Genomic DNA, 19,687 nt, shown 5'->3' on the forward strand with positions numbered 1-19,687 from the left:
CTTTAAAATCAAGCCCCTTTGCATCTTTTAAGCTTTTCCATTGGTCTGGCCTATGGGTTCTGCTGCATACTTTAAATTGGACCTTGGTGGTGAGTGTCTTTTCAATACAGAAAATAACCACAGGGATCCAGATTTTTCAGGGCAGTCTCAGTTTCTCTTATTCTATCTCAGTGGCTCATAAGAACACATTTGGAAATTGAGAAAAACAGCCATTGTAGTTCATTCCGGTTAATTTTCCAAACACTGCCTTTAAAGATACAAACCATCCAGAATATACTCAGTACCCATCATCCTGTCAAACACTGGCACCTTCATCTCATGTAGAAAGTTGAGCCACAAATAAACTGGACAAGAGGCAAATGATGCACTGATTTAAAAATTTTTTTAAAGTAGGAAATAGCCAAGTATAGCCAGAGCTACAATTTTCTTAACATGCATATATTTTGATGTAGGCATAAAGAGTATTAATTGGCTTTTCTTTCTTCACTTCAACGTCCTTATCAGTGCCCCCATCTCCACTTGCTGACTTTGCATGAAAGTGCCTTAAAGACAATTTTCAAAGTGAAAGGTAGGAGCCTGCTGCTTACCTCCTCAAAAGTCAGCTAGAGTGCAACATGCCCTGCCTTGAGCTTCATTTCATGCAGTTAACAAACTTTTTCTAAGCTACAAGATTCTCCCTGGGTCTTTGATCTTGCCCTGACACCTATAGGTGATTTAGGAAAGAATGAGATAGATCCTCTAGTGTGGCTACCTTCCCCTTTTATCAAACGACATCAGGTTAGCAAAAGTCATTTCCACAATAAGGGCATGGCTTGTAAGAAAAAAGGAGCCCTCACTCTTTCCACTGTCATCCTGGTCTCTACTCCTTCCTTGTTTAGGATATTCTGTATGGGAGAAAAGTGTTGAAAGTGATCTTCTATGGAAATCAAAAAGTAAGGAAAGAATATAGGCAAAGATGAAAAAGGGTACATTTCAAAGCAGTATCTTGAATTTAAAAGCATTAGAAGAATATGGATGCCTCATTTTTTAGATTTATGCAAATGATCATGCAATGACTATAGCATCTCTTTAGGGTTCCTATAGCAAATTATTTCCTTTTTCATCTCTGTGCATGCTATGCACATATTTTTATGTTGCCAATAGGCAAACAGTTTCAAATTGGGTGATTATAGGCTTTGGAAAGCAGAATTATTTCCGACTCTGACAGCATGCGTAACTTCCTGAGTGCCTCACGGATTCAATGTAATTACCATATGTTATAAATTTGAAGGTAGGCAAATTCTAAATCAGATGCTTAGGAGCTGGAAAAGACACAGATGATGAAAAATAGCTCTGGAAAAAACTGGATTCAAAGAAGGGATGTACGTGCAAATGCCAATAGTCATAATTTTATTATAGACCAATCATAGCTTTATTTCAAAGTTTTGTTCTGCCTCCCCAAATCTTAGAACCTCACTGTCCTCTTATGAAAAATTAAGTCTTAAGATACCTTTCTGGCTTTCCATTTCTAAGATCAAGCAAAGTGGCCCAAAGATACACATGAGAAAGAGACAGTGAATTCCCTCTGCCAGTCTCCTTTAGAGAAAGGTCCTAGAGACATATGGTGGGAACTGAAGTTGCTGAAAAATCATGAAAAGCAAGAGTAAGAAGCATCATTCAGATTCAACATTAGTCACCAAAGCTACTGTTAGGCAGTGTTGCAAATTGGTTCTCAAAGCGTGGCCCACATGCCACTAGGAATCCCTGAAACCCTCTCATGGCATCTGCAAGGGTAAACCTATTTTCATAAAAATATTAAAAGGTTAGTTGTTTTCAATCTGTTGACACTGACACTCATGGTGCAAAAGAAATAGTGGATAAAACTGCTGCCACCAAATAATGCATTTATTGTATCCTTCACCCCATACACTCAGGGGAGGGGGAGAAAGCCAGCTTCAGTTAAGAATAGCCTTAGTTTTTCTCAACATAGTATTCCCGGCAATAAAAAATACAATAAAATAAAAAAAGAAGCATGCCCTTAGTTAAGCAATAAAAATTATTATCATTATTATTTTTGGAGACAGGGTCTCGTTATATTGCCCAAGCTGGAGCACAGTAGCTATTCACAGGCATGATCACAGCTCACTACAGCCTCGAACTGTAGTCAAGCAATCCTCCTACCTCAGCCTCTTGAGTAGCTGGGACTACAAGAACATGCCACCACACCTGCCAAAATTATTGACTTTATCAAAGCTTCCTCCTTGATTATACATCTTTTCAATTTTCAGTGTGACAAAATGGGAAGCTCACATAAAGCATATCTGTTGCCCACCCAAGTATCATGGTCATGTCTTGAGGAAAAGCATTTGTGCAGCTGTTTGACTTGCAAGCTGAACTAGCCATTCTTTCATGTAATGTCAATTTACTTGTAAAAATGACTGTCAAACTATGATAATTCGGTTTGGGGTATCTGGCAGGCATTTGTTCAAAATGAATTAAGCCTGTCTTTCAGGGAAAACAACAGACAATATTTGTTGTCAATGACAAACTGAGTTCCAGACAAAAGCTACAATTTTGGAAAACCTATGTTCACCACCCTCAGTTTGAAATCGCTTCCCAATACTTAAGGCATATTCTGATCAGACTGGTGATTATTAACAAATGCAAATTTTTTTTAACATTGTACAATGATACATTTCAATATTTGAAAGATCAAAATAACTTAGTGAAACAATGTTTCCCAAATGACCAATGCATGATGTTCAGAAATCATGCCACAAGATCATGCGTGGGTAAAAAGACCCAATCTAAGTATAAGAAAGCAAAGTGGATTTTAACATAACAGAGCACACAAAGTTGATTGATATGGTTTCAGACTCTATATCACAACTACCTTTAAGAATTTATTACCATTTTTGATTTTGGTATACCTTTTTTGGTATTCCAAAAAAGAATATCCATAATGGTCCAGATCCTTAAAAAAACTCCTTTCTGTAAGTGTGTATGTGTGTACGGCCAGATTGTCTTCATGTACATCAACTGAAACAACATATCATGACAAAGTAAATGTAGACACAGGAGAATCCACCTGCCTTCTACTAACCAAACACTAAAGAGATTTGCGAACATGTAAAACAATGCTGTTTCTGCCATTAAATTTTTTTTCTTTGGAAAATAGTTATTTTTCATGAAACATGTTACGTTAATATATATTGTGTTAATATTTATGCTAATATAACATTTATATTTACACATTTAAATTGATATTAAATGTTGAATTTATTAAATACATTTAAAATTTATCAGTTTTAATTTCTAATAAGGTAAACATTAATAGATTCAACTCATATAAACAAAAGCTTATTGGGATTCAAACATAATTGATGACTACGAAGGGTTCCTGACACCAAAAAAATTGAGAACTGCTGGTTTAGATGATAGGCTTTAGATTTGGGCACATCTACATTCAAATCTAAGGCTTCTAAATTGTGTGGATTTAGTAGCTGACTCTCAGTATTCTCATCTGTAAAATGGGGGTCCAGAGGTAAAGGTCAATAATAAAAAGATTTTTGCAAAAAAAAAACCAAACAATACATTTAAAGTGCCTAGCATAGTGCTTAACAAATGACAAAATTGATTATGATCTTGATAGTTTCCAAAACAGCATCATCTAGGAGTAAATTAATCATAGGCTCGCATGATACACATACACACATTGTAAGCATCTTAGAAGCAGCCTTAGTCACTCTCCTGTCTTTCCTCTCTTGGCCTGGCCCAGCCAGCACTGACTGGCAAAGAAGCCTGTCAGTCCAGGAGGGAAGACGTTCGCTAAGCAGTTCCTCAGCTCCCTTGTCCACAAACCTCCTCCCTCCTTGCCAACTTGCCACATTCCTCCTGCAATCTCATGCCTGTTCTCTCAACTCCCCAACGAGATAAAGCGAAATGAGGATCTTTCAGAACTTCTGAGCCTTGCAATCAGGATAAAAAGTAATTTTCCGTCATTATAGGCAGTTCTACTACAATAAATTACCTGCAAGGAGAGACAACCTACACCTCAGTTCCACAGAATGAAGCCGGTGAATCTATCCAGCTCGCCCTCACCACCGCTTGAATCGTATCACCCTGACATCCAAAGCGTCATGACAGCTGCCTACTCACATTGCACAGCCAGTGGTTCTGACAGTGCACGGTTCATACCAAGGGTATTTCAAGTAATTTCAAGAGCTTAGATAAGTCATAATCCAATTCTTCTCTATTATTATAGTTCCTAAGAGTAAGTGAATGGGATTATTTCTAGCCCAATTCTTATTTCAATTTGGCTCAAAGAAAATTAATTTCCTTTCTCAGAAGACTGCTCCATTTATAGAGTTTTCGGCTTATATCAAAACTCAGAACAAGCCCTTTGCTTGACAAAGCTGCAGCTTAGAATGTTATCTTGTAATGCCCAAGACTTTAACCTTGAAATGCAAGCATGTGCCAAGAATAATTTTTTAAGAACAAGGAGATTTTAAATGTAATCCCTCCTTTTAATTTCTGGGAATCAAAATCTCCTAGGTCAGGGTCATATGAGACAGAGATGGTAACTCTCTCTGCCTTAGGGAATTCGTTAGAGAGATATATAATATTGCCAAATTATTAGAAGATGTTATTTGCAACAAGCCTAACAAACGGCTATCATATATTGCATAACTACTATGTATCTGATTCAATATTAGGTCTTTATAAATTATCTCATTTGATCCTTACAACAGTCCTATGAGGTAAGAAGTCTTATCCGCATTTTATGGATGAGAAGTTAACTTAGGTCACATGGTAAGTACAGAGAACTTACATAACTTATCCAAAGTCAAGTAACTAAAAAGGGGCATGGCAAAAATTTGAATCAAGATCTCCTTTTCCATAAGGCAAATGGGCACTGAATTATCATTCTATTATGGTAGCTTAAAAAATGCAATAAAATATATGGATTCCTTATATACTTGCATTCTAAGAATTTCTTATCATAGTAATTGATTCTTTTCATCATTATTGAGTAATTCTTCAGAAGATTTCCCAATCAAATGAGGTAAAGCCAGCTAGTTTACATAATGAAGAGTCCAATTCAGGTTTGGGTTTTCACGACAAGCAAAGTAAGTCAAAATCTTTGTGCGTGGTTTCATTCCATGTAAGTTTATGCTGGTAATTGGTTGCACACAACCAGACAATGCATCTCCATGAATTCTGCTGCTGCTAAAGCCAAAGCTTTCAGAGTGTCTCACATAGGTGGTGAGCAAGGGGAAACCTCAGCTGGTGAAGATGAAAGAAATCTAAGAATCTTTCAACACACCGATACAGTATCTTTAAACAAGCAACCACTCCAATTGCTTGCAGACAGCACTGGCTTCAACCCAACTAGAGCTCTTCCATTCAGCCAATTTTGTGTTGGAAATGGTCATTTTGCTTTGGTATTTGATGGTCAATTTCACATTATTTCAGCAATACTTGAAGAAATGCTTTTTGACAATTTGTGGAAATCCTGGCTGCAGCTCATTCCACCATTTTCAGTCAAGAAGTGCCACAGGCATATTAGGGTTGGGCCATTGCAAATGGAATCCAGTTCCGGATCCATAAATATTGGAAAGTATCTGAATTTCCCCAATTTGGATGCCCAACTGTATTAAACTACTACCACCTTCACCCCCAATAGACAAGTCTCATTGCTTTGATCCCAGAATCCTGATTATCTTATTTCCTTTTGGGGACAGAGCTGCCAGAGTAAGCTACACAGGAAAAAGAACAGAGCATTTTGAGCCAAAGCACCTGGCTCTCCAGTTGTTTACTTTGTGTAAGGTGCAATTTACTCACCTTCCCTGGTCCTTAATTATTTTAATCTATATAAAATGAGGGATTGGGCAATCCCTAATTTCTCTTCTAATTCTAAAATCAAGATTCTATAATTCATTGTTCTATAGACCAATTTCTGGGACAAAGGCTAGAATCACTTCATTTCCTGAATCCTTCATTCTCAAGTTGACAAACCTGCAGGTTATCCTTTAGGAAATGAACATTCTCATCCAGGCTTCACTTAAAAATCACACTAGCATTTCTAAAATTTAAAAAAGCTTATTCTGACATAACTGTGCTAATTAACCATTTGAATGGCTTATACCAATCAGAGTATGAAGAAGAAATAAACTTAATAATTTAAGCGAAATGATATACAGTAGGTCCTCGAATAATGTCATTTCATTACAAAAATGAGAAAAAATTGGTTGGTAACATGTTGTTTCTCTTAATGTCACAGGTTCTAAGAACCTATTGATGACATTAAGTGACAACTTACTGTATTTTACAGGATACTGTATAAAACTAAAGTGCAAAATACATATAAAAATTTATTTCCAACAGATCTTCAAAGAATGTCACAGGGGAAAATTCTAAAAGATCTGAAAGTCCATAATTCTTTCTTCGTAAAGCTCAAAGAATCAAAACCAAAAAGGGTTAAATAACTTGTTAAAGAGGTACTTGGGGCAGAAATAAGACTACAAAATATGATAATTGGTGTCGGTCTGTCTTGGAGATAAGACTTCTTGTTTTAAGGTACTGTGCAATTACGCGCCCCCAGGAGTAACGGAGAATGTGATAAAGTTGTTCTTGCCCGGAGCAAAGCAACCATGTTGTTGCCTGAAAGAAACTCTCAGAAATGCTTATGCAGAGATTCCTGGACTTTATTGTCCCAGAGTGGATTTGCCCTTCATGGTCCTGAGATTTTGAGATGTATGAAAAGGAAACTCAGAATGTGTCCAGGTGCAACGAGCTGAATTAGGTGACATTACTCCAGCTTCTGTCCCCTTCTGGCCAGAAACCAAGAGAACTGAGGAAAGGGATATAAAGCAGCCTCAACTAACCAGCTTGGAGAACTACAGGGAAGGCTTAGAGATTTTCCAGGATCTCAGTCTACATCTACTATTGGGATTCCTGATTTGCCAGAGAATTGTTATGCACACATGAAACCAGGCACTTACCATGAAGTGCCCATATTTACTGCATCCAAGTAAAGAAACACAGAGTTGTTCTAAGTACTGCAAATCAAGGGCTGTATCTGTCCCGCTTCCACTGATTCTTGTAGAGTAAGCATTCCGAGTACTAACAAAGCTTCCAACCATCAAAACCTCAGTCTTAACTTATAATGAATAATAAGGAGGCTCGATTATTTCAATATGATTTCTTCACTTTGTGAAGTGTCCAAAAGCCCTAAAGCTAAGATGTTTAAAGGGGCATACTTACCCAATGTGGTTAGTTCTTAAAGAAATTTCCAGTTCTCTTAGCACTTGTGTAGATTCTTGAACACGCCGTCTGAATTTCTACAATTCAAGAACACAGTCTCACAAAACATATTTTAGCAACTGCTATAACTGCAGTTTACTTATAATAAATTTAACACAATACGAAAAATATCTTCACTTCTAACGTGGGCTTTTCTCACATTTTTTTTTTTTTTTTGCAAAGCACACAAATTTTTCTCACCATGAAAATAAGCTAATGAGAAAGGACTAGAAAAGTTACTCATTTTATGTAATAAGTGTCTTTGAGTAGATTTTATTTCCCTAGCCCACATATACAACAATATTCACCAGTATACCTATGAGTCAGGGACTCCAAGACCACCACCAGCTTCCATGATTCATTAGGAGGACTCACAGACTCAGCATACAGTCATACTCATGGTGATGATTTATTACAGGAAAAGAATACAAAGCAAAATCAGCAAAGAAAAAAGGTGCATGGGGTGAAACATGGAGGAAACCAGGTGTAAGGTTCCAGGAGTCCTCTCCCTGAGGAGTCGCAAATGACAACATGCATAAAGCTCATAAGAGAATCAGTGTCCAGGGTTTTATTGGGGCTAGTCTCATAGGCACTCTCTGCCTAGCACATAGGAAAATTCCAGACTCCCAGAAGGAAAAGAGCTATTCAGCATAAACCACGTTGTTTTCATAAACAGTTTAGGCACCGTGAGCCACTCTTACCAGAGAATGGTGGGAACCCTCCCGAAATACAAGTTCCCAGATGCCAGCCAAGGGCCAAGCTTGCAAGCAGGATTTTTTTGGGGGGTGGTTGTGTATTTCTATTTGTTTAACAGCTTTATTGAGACACAGTCACGTAATGTACAATTCACCAATTTATACAATTCAGTGTTTTTTAGGATATTCACGGAGGTTTACAGCCAGCACCACGATCAATTTTAGAACATTTCATCCCTCCAAAGCCAAAAAGACACCCCATACCCATTGACAGTCATTCCCTATGCCCCCTCAGCCTCCCAGCTCTAGAAACCACTAACAGAGATAGTATTCTGCCTCTAGAGTTTTGCCTGTTCTGGTCATTTCATATAAATGGAATCTTATTTTACTTGGTCTACTGTGATTGGCATCAACTTCCACTATTGAAGACCCATTTGGCCATAAGCACCCCTTTCATACTGAGTGTACATGACAGAATACGGACTCTGGTTGAGAACCTGGAGCAAGCACTAGGGTAGGGTTTCTTACACAGCAGCCTGGTAAATCATACAAACTCCTGAGCTCCAAGGGAAGAGAGAGTAGAAGGGGGAAGGAGGATAGAGAAAGAGGGGATGGATTCCAAGATGGCTCAGCTCTGCCTCACCAGCCAGTTCCAGCTGGGCCATGTGAACAGGACCTCTGGTGCCACCAGGACCCCACACTGAGGGCAAACTTCCTGGGTCAGACTCTAGCCTTGCCACACATTAGCTGTAATTCTTCATGTCCTGTTTCCTCATCTCTAAAAAGGGAATAAAAGTAACTCCTACTTCATAAGCTCCACATCACAGAATTGTTGTGGAGGGTAGGTGAGAGGATGCATAGACAAGAACACAGCACCTGGACGTTGTAAATGCCTGAAGCATGTTTATGCTTCTTGCTGTTGTTTGATCACAGCCATTTATATATTGTTCTTCTAAGGAAAATTTAATACGAAAAAGGGGCTCTGGTGCTTTAAAAAATAATGTAAACCATTATTCTAGGAAAACATACACCATGAAACTATCTGCTACCAGATGGCCATCTGTGTTCTGCTTGCTGTGAGCTGGGACAATGGCGAGATTTAGCTGAAACCGAAGAGTAATAGAAAGTTAGGGGAGAGGTGGGTTAGGTTGTTTCCTAGCATAAAAAGTTGATGGAAAGAATCGAGTCCTTCCTACACCAAATGTTGACCAGTACCACCAACAGGCAGTCTTCTGGCTTTATGAAACTTGTGTCTTGTCTGTGCACCTGCACTCCTCTCCTACAATTTCTTTTCTGCGCGCGCGCGCGTGTGTGTGTGTCAGAACTGCGTTTTGTTAATGTCTTATTTTTTCTTTTTTTATTTTTCTTTTTTTAAATTTCAGAATATTGGCCGGGCGTGGTGGCTCACGTCTGTAATCCTAGCCCTCTGGGAGGCCGAGGCGGGTGGATCGCTCAAGGTCAGGAGTTCGAGACCAGCCTGAGCAAGAGTGAGACCCCATCTCTACTAAAAATAGAAAGAAATTATCTGGACAACTAAAAATATATAGAAAAAATTAGCCGGGCATGGTGGTGCATGCCTGTAGTCCCAGCTACTTGGGAGGCTGAGGCAGAAGGATTGCTTGAGCCCAGGAGTTTGAGGTTGCTGTGAGCTAGGCTGATGCCACAGCACTCTAGCCAGGGCAACAGAGCCAGACTCTGTCTGAAAAAAAAAAAAAGAGTATTATGGGGGTACAAACATTTTGATTACATATATTGCCTTTGCAGGCTTTTCTAAGGATAGCAGTCTCAGGTCTGCTATGTTAATTTTTTTCTGCACGACCTAACATGTTCCAAAAATAAGCATTCAGAGCATTACCTCTGCCCCTTAGTCCTTGCTTGGAAGTTCCCTCCTTTGGAGCACACCCCAGTTCCCCCGACACGGAATGTTCTTTCTCATTCCCTTGCCTATCAAAATCCTACTTATCCTTCCAGGGCTCCTTCAGGTCTTCTTTGTTCAATGAATCCACCTCCGATCATAAATGTATAATTTCTGTATCATCCTGACTCTAAGTAATCTCCAAGATACCAATGGGCTGCATTGCCCATCAGTTCTCTGGAACACATCTTCCTACAGAAATATTATTTACAGCAACTACAGTCTCAGGTCACTCTGGAAGAAGGAAATTTGAAGCGCAACACCTCCTCAGCAGGGTTTCAGGCTTTCTGTACTACAAACCTGGGCTACCGTTATGTGACACTGTTTACAGAATACTGGCTCAGAATACGAAAGACCCTTTTCCTCCACTGCCACAGCGGCCATGGACACAGAGTCACCCAGTTCCTGGCTTCTGAGAATGGCTCCCATGGCTTGGGAGAAAGGTGTCCAAGGACAGGAAGGAAAGGAAAGAGGCTGGAAATCAGGATTACAGAACGTGGGTTGGCGAGAGCCATGCACAAGCCTGGGACCCCATGGCCCAGTGAAGACCTGGGACACTGCTCGGCACAGGCAGGCTCCTGTCACTCCCTCCTCCTCTTCTGAAAGCCCTTTGCTTCCCCACCAACTGCTCCTCACCAGGGGCCTGAGGAAGCAGATAGTCTCGCAGTTTCTCTGTAACTGTCATTCCCAGACAGTTCTAACTCTAAAAAGACCTTGTTGGGTTCTCAGGACCAAGGTATAGTGAGATATAAAAAATAAAAACATCCCCAATGCAATGACAAAACAGAGGCACTCTTCTCTGTCAAAAAAGGCCTAAGAAATGGTGGGGCCACGGATAGTGTGGAGGGCATCCAAGCCCAGAGCTTCCTGGAGCGCGTTCCAGCAACGAGGATGCTCAGTGTGGGACTTGGCGTGAAGGGCAGCAGTGCAGGATGGGTGGCTACAGGTTCTCTCTTTAAACTCTTCCCTTGCAGATAAAAACCAGGAATGGAGTAGAGAGGCGTCAACAGGCAGGGCAGGCAGCTCTGCAGCTTGGACACAGAAGGGAAGAGAAAGGAGACAAAAAACTCTAGGATCTCTGGTCACACAGCTGAGGCGACCGTTTCCAGGCAGACTGCAAAGTGGCCACTCCCATGTCAGAGTCCTAAGTCTTACACCGTCCACACAGGTGGCTGTTAGAAAGCAACTCAGCCATCCAAGCTGTGTGTTTGCACAGTTCTGACTCGTTCCCTGCAGCCTTTGCCTCTGCTCCCCTAACTCTGCCTCACACATCCTCAGGGCAAGGCCGTGCCTTCCATATGTCAGACACAAGGGCACCCAGTGAAGTACTCAGAACATAACAGAGTATAAAAGAGGATCAGCTGAAGAGCTAAGAGATCTGCATCAAGACCAGGTGACTAAATCAAAACACTATGAGGTAATAGCAGCAGCAGCAGCTGACATTGGTTATGCATCGACCGTGCCACGCAGTACGCTTCTGCAACTGCCGCAGAGCTGAGGTAACGAAACTGACTTTGCTCCTGTATTGTATGGTCTTGGGAACGGCTCATGTTTTTGGCTGGACTCTGGACTACAGAAAAGCGTTGGAATCCACTCCTGTAACACATACACAATGAGCGCTAACACTTTGTACTTCTAAAATGCATCCAGAGTGCTTTAAGGCACTTCAAAGAGAAATCACGTACCTGTGGGGACCTGCAAAAAGGAGGCGGGTAGGATCCACTAGTAGTTAGTACCATTCTCCCTTCTTCCCACCCTGTTGAGGGAGGGCCGGGGGTGAGCCCAGGAGGCAGCTGGGCCCTAGATGAGCCACACAACAGATTTCTGTTCACAACCCCAGTGCCAGCAAAGGACCAGACTCCTTTCTTCATGCCAGACGTGAGCACATCCCCTCCAAAGCACAGACTAATGACCGCCTGCTATTAAATAAGCACACCAATCTGGAGACTTCTGGTCATGGAGATATCTAATTTAGGCTCTTCCTTCCCTGCCCTAAAGGGCTGCATTTAAAAATGTTTAGAAGACAATCTAAAGAGAATAAGCTTAAGAAATTTTTTCCTAAAAGAGCAAATTAAGTATCTTCTATTCAATTTGAACAAAAGATTAATGAAAGAAGTAATCGAGGACTCCAGACACAGTTAAAAGAAGACTGCTCAGCTTAGACTGTCTGGCTAAAATTTAGAGCCCTGATTCGAAATCTTTTTTTCCCCCACCATAATATAGCTGAGAATTTTAAGCTCACTTTAACTGCAAGCCACGCCTGATTCCAAACAAATCTCCTTTTTTTCAGGCTTTAAATTACAATTACATTTGTGTTGGATAGACCATTTCCTACTGCCAGCTCCTGACAGAATCTTACCCAAGCAGGGGTGGTTAATCCAACATCCACTTGATTATTTTTTTCAGAGCTGAGTGACTAATCTTGAAAGAGGCAGCACAGACCACATGGGGCCATTCAGGTGGACACACACGGGTCCAGGGCAGAATGTCAGAAAGGCCCCAACAGACATCTTGTGTCCTGTTCCTCTTTATCAAGCTATTTGTGAGGGAGCAAAACACTTTCTGAGCAGCTTATTTGTTGTTCTGTTTCGCTTCGTTTTCTTTGCCTTAACCCAGAAATAACTAATCTAAAGGAGAACTGGAACGGTGCCAGGAGGAAGCCCACTCCCTTCCTTCCAAGCATCTTAGTCCTTATAGAGTTTGGGAGTCTAAGAAGTATTCTCTAGAAATTTACCTATTTTCTCCTTTCTTTTCAGAATTTGTTTTGGGATGGAACGAACTCTGCGTGAGGGGAAGTCTCAGTTTTGTGTACAAACATTGGCATTTCTGTCATCCTCAGCTCGGGGTGAGAGTTAGTGCCCACTGCTGGGGTCTGAGCCATACAGCCCAAAGGTTACAAAAGTTTGGGGTTCAGAAAACCTTTAGAAATCTATTCTAAAATAGAATTGTGCTGCCCCTATGTGAAGAAAGAGAACAAAATACATGTTTTGAGGAGAAGGGGTGCACTTTGTATGTATAGGTGTGTCTTCCCTGAGAACCCTCTTTAACCTGATGAAATTAAGGCTGTTACATCCTTAGGGAAAGAGACAAGAGAGAAACTAACAAGAATTAAGCAGTGGTCCCCCATCTTGGGGGCCTGACAATAGGTCTTTTTTTTTTAAAAAAGAAAAAGTGTGTGTCATATTTACGATGAGAGAAGTATTACGCCACTTTGACAGGTACATTCTTAGGAGACGAGGCTGTGTGAAACTGAAGTCACATACAGCACAGAGCCAGCAGTGAAGGTCGGTACTCTGTTTTAACGCTTACTCCCAGATTTTATTCACCCTTGTCTGCATGTTAACCCTAGGACAAAGGCCCAGGAAACTTCCAAAATGAAATAATAGCTATTCTCTTTTGCTGGACTTTTTTTTGGCAGGGGTCAGGGGAGGGTGGGTAGGAGAATAGAGGAGGGAAGGGTTAGAGTAGAAGATGATGATGGTAAAAAAAAAAATTTGTAATGCAAGAGCGGAGAGCCCTGGAGACAATGGTTAACCAGGAAAAGTACGCCTTTTCTCATGCGTCGCACACCAAAACAACAGAGGGGATTCAGGAGTTGTGGGAGGTCAATGGAAAAACAAGCGCTATCTGGTGAGGAGCCCCTTCGCCCACGTTGAGCAAGGGCAGCTCTGTCCTACAACATCCTAGGACTGATCCAGGCCCGCAGGGCTGTGCCAGGCTACATGTCCTACCACGAGGCATCAGTTTAAACCAATTGTGTGGCTACACAAAGCAGGGCTTGTTTGTAAAAAGAGAGAGTCCGTGGAACGGAATCAGCTATTCTCTCCTTACCTTCTTGGGGCCAGGGCAGGGGTTGGGGGGTCGGGGGGGTGGGAAGCTGCTAAAAGCATCAACACAGGATGTGAGTGCACAGCTGGGATGACAAAGCCCCAGTGATTTTTCAAGGTCTCTGGAAATGCACCAGGGCATGAAAGACAAGTACTCCCTTTGTAAGGCCTGCTTTTGTAGTGGCCTAAACACCTCTGGACTGGACTCACTGCCTTCCCTGCGTAATTGGAAATAGCAGTGACTTAATAACCATCAGAGGTACGTGACTCCCATCTCAGGACAGTACTTTTAAACACATCCCCAAGTAAGAAGAGTGGTATTTGTCTTCTCACATTGTCGGTCTCCAATGGTTGTTTCCTTGGAGGCTCTGGCAGAGGCTCTGTTGCAAAGGAAGGAAGGTCTCTTCCAGTGCAGTAGGATTCTGTCTCCTAATGAGGAAGCAACAGCACAGAGTGCAAACAAACCCATCTTACCTTCCTGGTTACAGCTGGGTCTAGATAGCCTTGAAGCTTTTGAATGTATGTATGGGGAGGATTCTTCACCTGGAATCGTTCCTGCAGGAAGCACAAAAATAAAGTAAAAAGCATGAAAGGTAGGAAGGCATGACACAGCCGTATCAAACAGATTAATGTTACAGATCCATGACACAATGCATCCACACTAGGAGGGTGGCCCTGCAAATGATCTTTCATTATGTGCTACTTGTTTTGAATCTTGATAGTAGACGAGGTGATCCTCCCTTTGTACAGGAGGAAAACTGAAGCTCAGAGAAATGCAGTACTTTCCTCGGATGACATAGCTAGTCAGTGGTACGAGAGGATTCTAACCCATGTCTGCCCAACTCAAGAGTCTATACTGCTTTCTCTGTAGGAGTCTATATTGCTTTCTCTCATTCTAGGAATGGTGCTTTGCCCAACCTATTTCAGGTCCTTTGTTAGCAGGTCTTCAATCTATTGCATATGCTTTTGAAAATCTTCAGGGTTGGCAAATCTTTCTCCTTTGCCAAAGAATTGACTAAACTGATAAAACTAATTTGTTTTGAAAATGAGTAATGAGTCTACTGCTAAGAGACCGGAGTGTGGGTGTGTGAATTTGTGTGTGTGCATATACATGTGTGTTATCATTAATGGGTTTCGAAGGCAGTTCCGCACTGGAAGATACAGAAATATTTTAAGCAAAGGCACAGTCATTGGAATAAGCATAAATATATTATAATACATAATATATATCTCCCAAGGTAATAACTGAATGTAGGTCTGAGGTGGGGCCCAAGAATCTGCATTTATCACAAGTTTTATGCTGATGCTACCAGTGGAGGAACCACACATTGGGAAACTCATGTATATGTTTATCAGATTTTATAGACTTAATGTCCAAAGCAGAATAGGCAACAGTAAAAATCTGAGTAAAAACCAAATCTCCACAAACTGTAAAATGAATAAATACTTGTATTACATTCACACAACAGTATACCAGATTACAACGAAAACGATGTATGGCATGCTCCTGTGGATGGATCTCACAAACCCGACGTCGAGTCAAAAAAAAACTCACATGATTTCGTTTTTATGGAGTTACAAAATTACCTGAACTGTAATGATTAGGGATACATATTCAGGTGGTAACACTATACATATATGTACAGTTTTATTGTATGTGTGTATATATATGTATGTATAAATATATACATCTATATATATCCATATATACATCTCTCTATACATGGAGAGAGATATATATCTGGAAATAATCAGTCTAAAAGTCATTGCTAGAGGACTGAGGTTGGGGAAGGGCTATGGCTATAAAAAGGGAGAAGAGGCCAGCAGTGTTCTATTTCTTGATCTGAGCAGTAGTTATTAACACAAAGGTGCTGACTTTACACGACTTACATGCTGGTTCTTAGGTTTCACAACTTTTTCTGTATATACGCTATATTTCACATGCAAAAGATTACATAAATCAGCTCTAGAAGAAAAAACAGTCATCAAGAAATGAGGACAATGCCCTTTTCCACCTATAACCCAAAAGATGTTTTCTTGCTTTTTAATTCTTTTTAATCTGATTGCTTACTTCACGATGGAATTTTCTGGTATTTCACAACGCTGACAACTGGTCAGCATGTTTAAGCATTTGTTTATCCCACATAAACTTGTATTTCTCCAACACAGGGAACCATAACATTCTTCCTGGTCCACTGAAGCCCTGACTACAGATTTATAAATGCCAATGATCATCTTACTAATATTGAAAAGATCACCTTACCATTGAAAGTATATATCTTATTATTGTTTAATACTTTAAAATAGGGAAAAGTGGTTTGTAGTGAGACCCCTATTAATATTTCCCCTTTATTTAAAAGGATTACAGTAAATTCTGTAGTATATAAACTATATCCTGACAAAGCTGTTTTAAAAAAGATCAGCATATTGTCTCTAATTATTCCTTCAAATTTTCTACTTTGAGAGCAATTTCTAAGTAACAATGTACAAGAATTCCACATCTCTGGTATGGAATACTGTGTCTGTGTCTCATGTCCTTTTTTGTTTTTTTTTTTAATCACCACTACTTCACTAAGGAATCGGAATCCTACTGCCATGGGGATTTAGCAACAGTCCAGCTGAGGGCTAAAATAATCATGGAAAGCTCTGAAAAATGAACTGATGAGCTATCTAGAAACTAGTCATTATTTCCAACCTTGTATACAACAGCTGATGCCACAGAGATATTAGGATATAAATGAAAATTATGCTTTTTAATCATACAATTCCAATTATTTAAATTTTTAAAAATCCTACAACCAATGACAACTCAAACTGTGCTACCTTCTGCTATAGCAAACACCTATCTCTAAATATAAGGTCCCTAACACATGAAACTCAACAAATTATGACTCTGGCCAATACAGTATTTACTTGAGGACCTAAAATTTGAACCTGTCAATAACTGTTGACAGGTCTATAATTTTTTGTTCTTTTAGGCTACATCTTCACAACAGAAGGACCAGATTTATTTATTTAATTTTTTTTTTTTTTTTTTTTTTTGCGTAGCAAGATTTGGTTGAGTAGCACATGTAACACATTAGCATTTGCTGGATTAGCGAATCCTATTTTTGACAGTGAGTAAATGCAGTTTTTCCCATTTCCTACTTGAGATGGTGGTAACTCGGAAGGGATTTCTCAAATATACACATTCATTGGTCCTGTTGACTTGATTATATTTCCTTAGGACTTAAAATTATGAACAAAGTCTAAATTTAATAAACTCATACTTTTTCAAATTTGCTTACAATTTGCTCTTGTGTACTAGGCACTTTTTTCACTTATTTGAGCAACTTGCTGATATACTTCCAAGAAAGAAAAAATGAGGCCTGATGTTTTAAAACACTATCGGTCCACATTATATCTACTTATACAAAAACTCAGCCTACATCCAGGGATTCAAATAAAACTGTTTTGGAGAAAGAATCCAAAGCCCCAATTATTTTTGTAAAACTTGGGGTTGTTTGGTCTAATATTTAGAGGAGCCATAGTTTGAGTTACAAATCCAGCACCTGACTCACCAAACCTTTTCTGTGTGTACTCAACACAGCCAATTTGGACAACAGAATCATTTGGGGGAATGAATGGGGAATTTCAGCACCTTGCCAAAATACATTTATTTTGAAGGACTTCAGATTAATTACAGGTATCATTTATTTAAATTAATACATTTTCCCTAAACATTAGAATTTTGTATTTCACATTAAAACCCCAAACTGCCTTGGTTGGCAGTTTTCCATCATCCTCACTTTCAGAACTGCTTCATATCCCACATGCTATTTTCAATAAATAGTTACCTATTTGCACAACATCACTGATATGAGTATCTTAATGTCCTCAAATTGAGTTACATTGTATAGAAATATTATTCTTAGGGACAAAAAAAATATTTAGTCATGGTGATTTATCAATATGAACTGATAAGCTATCTGAAAGAGCTTTTAAAACACAAATTTTCTTCAGAATGTCTAATTACATAGCATCACCACCACCCTGACCTGCTGCCATTTACCTCTTTGTGTGATCAAACTTTCTTTGTGAAATGTTTCCAGATGGGAAATATCAGTTGCTCTGGGGTTTTTAATCATTTGCCATAAGCAGTCAACAAACAGAACCCAAAGTCATTTATGAACATTCAGGTACACTAGGCCAACAAACTGCATTGGAACGGGTTTGGGAGGAAGGAGTGAGTGAGAACAAAACTTTAGAGTTACAGAATCTTCATTAACTTTCTGTGACATTTACAAATATTTTACTTTAATAAATTAGTCTGTTAGGAATTCAATTTCTATTCAGTATATCTCTCTGGTAATGATCAGAGAATTTCTTCTCACTGCTAAAAGCAACTTCATTTATGCAAAAACGCAATTACCTTTTCGCATGAGGGAAGCACTTTTGTTTCTCAAAGATTATTAACTTATCATTCAATGTTTAGACCTCTTAGCTCACTCAGTCCTCCACATCTGGCAAGTAGATATTAATTCCATTTTGTAGCTAAGGGAACTGAGGCTCAGAGATTAAATGACCTGCCTGAAATTGTGTATATGTATGTATGTACACACACACATACACACACACGTCAGATCAAAGATTCAAACACAAGTTTTCTGATCCTTAAACTGATCCTTATTCTTTTCACAATACTGTAAGAAGCATTCTCATCTTTAATTTGCTAGCACAAAAGTTTGCAAAAGGGTAGAAATATGTTCTCTTCTTCTTTGAGTACCAGTACGTAGAAGAATACTTGGCACGTCCTCAAAAATGTTCAAAGCATTAAACTTTTAAAAAATATCATATACAAGTTACTTCTCTCATAAATTAAGGGTAAGTTTTTAAAGTTTAAAAGTACACAGAGAGACTGAACAGGGCATACACCCAGCGGGTTCTGTGCTGGATATAAGTCAGCCAAATTCATTTCAGAGCAAGAAGCATTTCATGATGAGCCTGTGCTGTGTCTGTCGTGGCTCCGAAACTGTCTACTCTCTTTCATGATTACACATTTTTCATTAACCCAATCTACCGACGCTTATGCCAGCACCCCCTTCCCCTGCTGGTCAGCAGGAAGGTTTGGCTGCCTACACAAAGACCTGCCCTGCAGATAAGGAAAAGACAAAATAGTTGTGGACTCCGCTTAACGACTAAATCTACCCCAACCCAAACTGGAAAACCAGAACATTTTGAAAAGAACTAAATGAAGGGGCTGTGCCAGGGGTGTACTAATTAAGTAAGTCACAGTGAACAGAACGCATTGGCTATGCTACAACACGGCCTTTTCTGTTCCACACACGCAGGCAGCCTTAGGGTCTTTCGAACCAGCTGAGCTGTCTCTGCAGGACCCCCTATCCCTACACGTCTCCCTTCCCTTTCTCCGTTTAAATCTAATAAAGCTTGTCGCTGAAAGCCTTTCTGAATAAAGATTTGGAATTGGACACTCCACTCATCCAGCAAAGCATTTCTGATCTTTCACATCCTCTCTGTCCGTGTGTATAGTTACATGAGAAATTAATTGAGGTTAATTTGATGTGAGTTGGACTTATAACGAGCACGTTATAAGCACTTTGGGCTCCATAAATCATATTTACATAAGCAGCTCCAAAATCAAACAGAATTCAAGTTTATCTTACACCTAATATTCTGAAGTGTAAGGAAAGAAATCATAGTGCAACATTTGAAAATAGAGGAAATCTCTAGAAATTGAATGGCTCTTGGGGCACATACTTACTACTGCGTTTCTCCTCGTGCTTGGGATGGCCACATGGTCACTGGCTTACTTTCAGTAGTGTCTTAGAGTTACATAAACTGCTTAAACATCTTTAGGGATGAATTAGATGTTGCCATTATGCCAGTATTAATGTTTTATTATTCTGATCCTGTAATAATTTACTTTAGACAGTGAAAATTCAAAGGGCGTTGCTTTTGTTCACATA

General features: G+C 39.7%; 1 protein-coding gene across 1 annotated transcript in view; it reads right to left on the reverse strand.

The window, feature by feature from the left end:
• The window catches only part of FMNL2 (formin-like 2), a 157,898-nt gene that overhangs the window by 99,566 nt on the left and 38,645 nt on the right, over positions 1–19,687 (reverse strand). Inside the window, exons 3-4 of the mRNA XM_012659111.1 lie at positions 14,196–14,276; positions 7,246–7,322 (exon numbers count right to left, since the gene is read on the reverse strand). Of these exons, the coding sequence (XP_012514565.1) occupies positions 7,246–7,322; positions 14,196–14,276 (158 nt within the window). The remainder of the gene's footprint in view (positions 1–7,245; positions 7,323–14,195; positions 14,277–19,687) is intronic.

Source organism: Propithecus coquereli, unplaced genomic scaffold (assembly GCF_000956105.1).
Source record: "Propithecus coquereli isolate 6110/MARCELLA unplaced genomic scaffold, Pcoq_1.0 Scaffold118, whole genome shotgun sequence".
Taxonomy (NCBI): domain Eukaryota; kingdom Metazoa; phylum Chordata; class Mammalia; order Primates; family Indriidae; genus Propithecus; species Propithecus coquereli.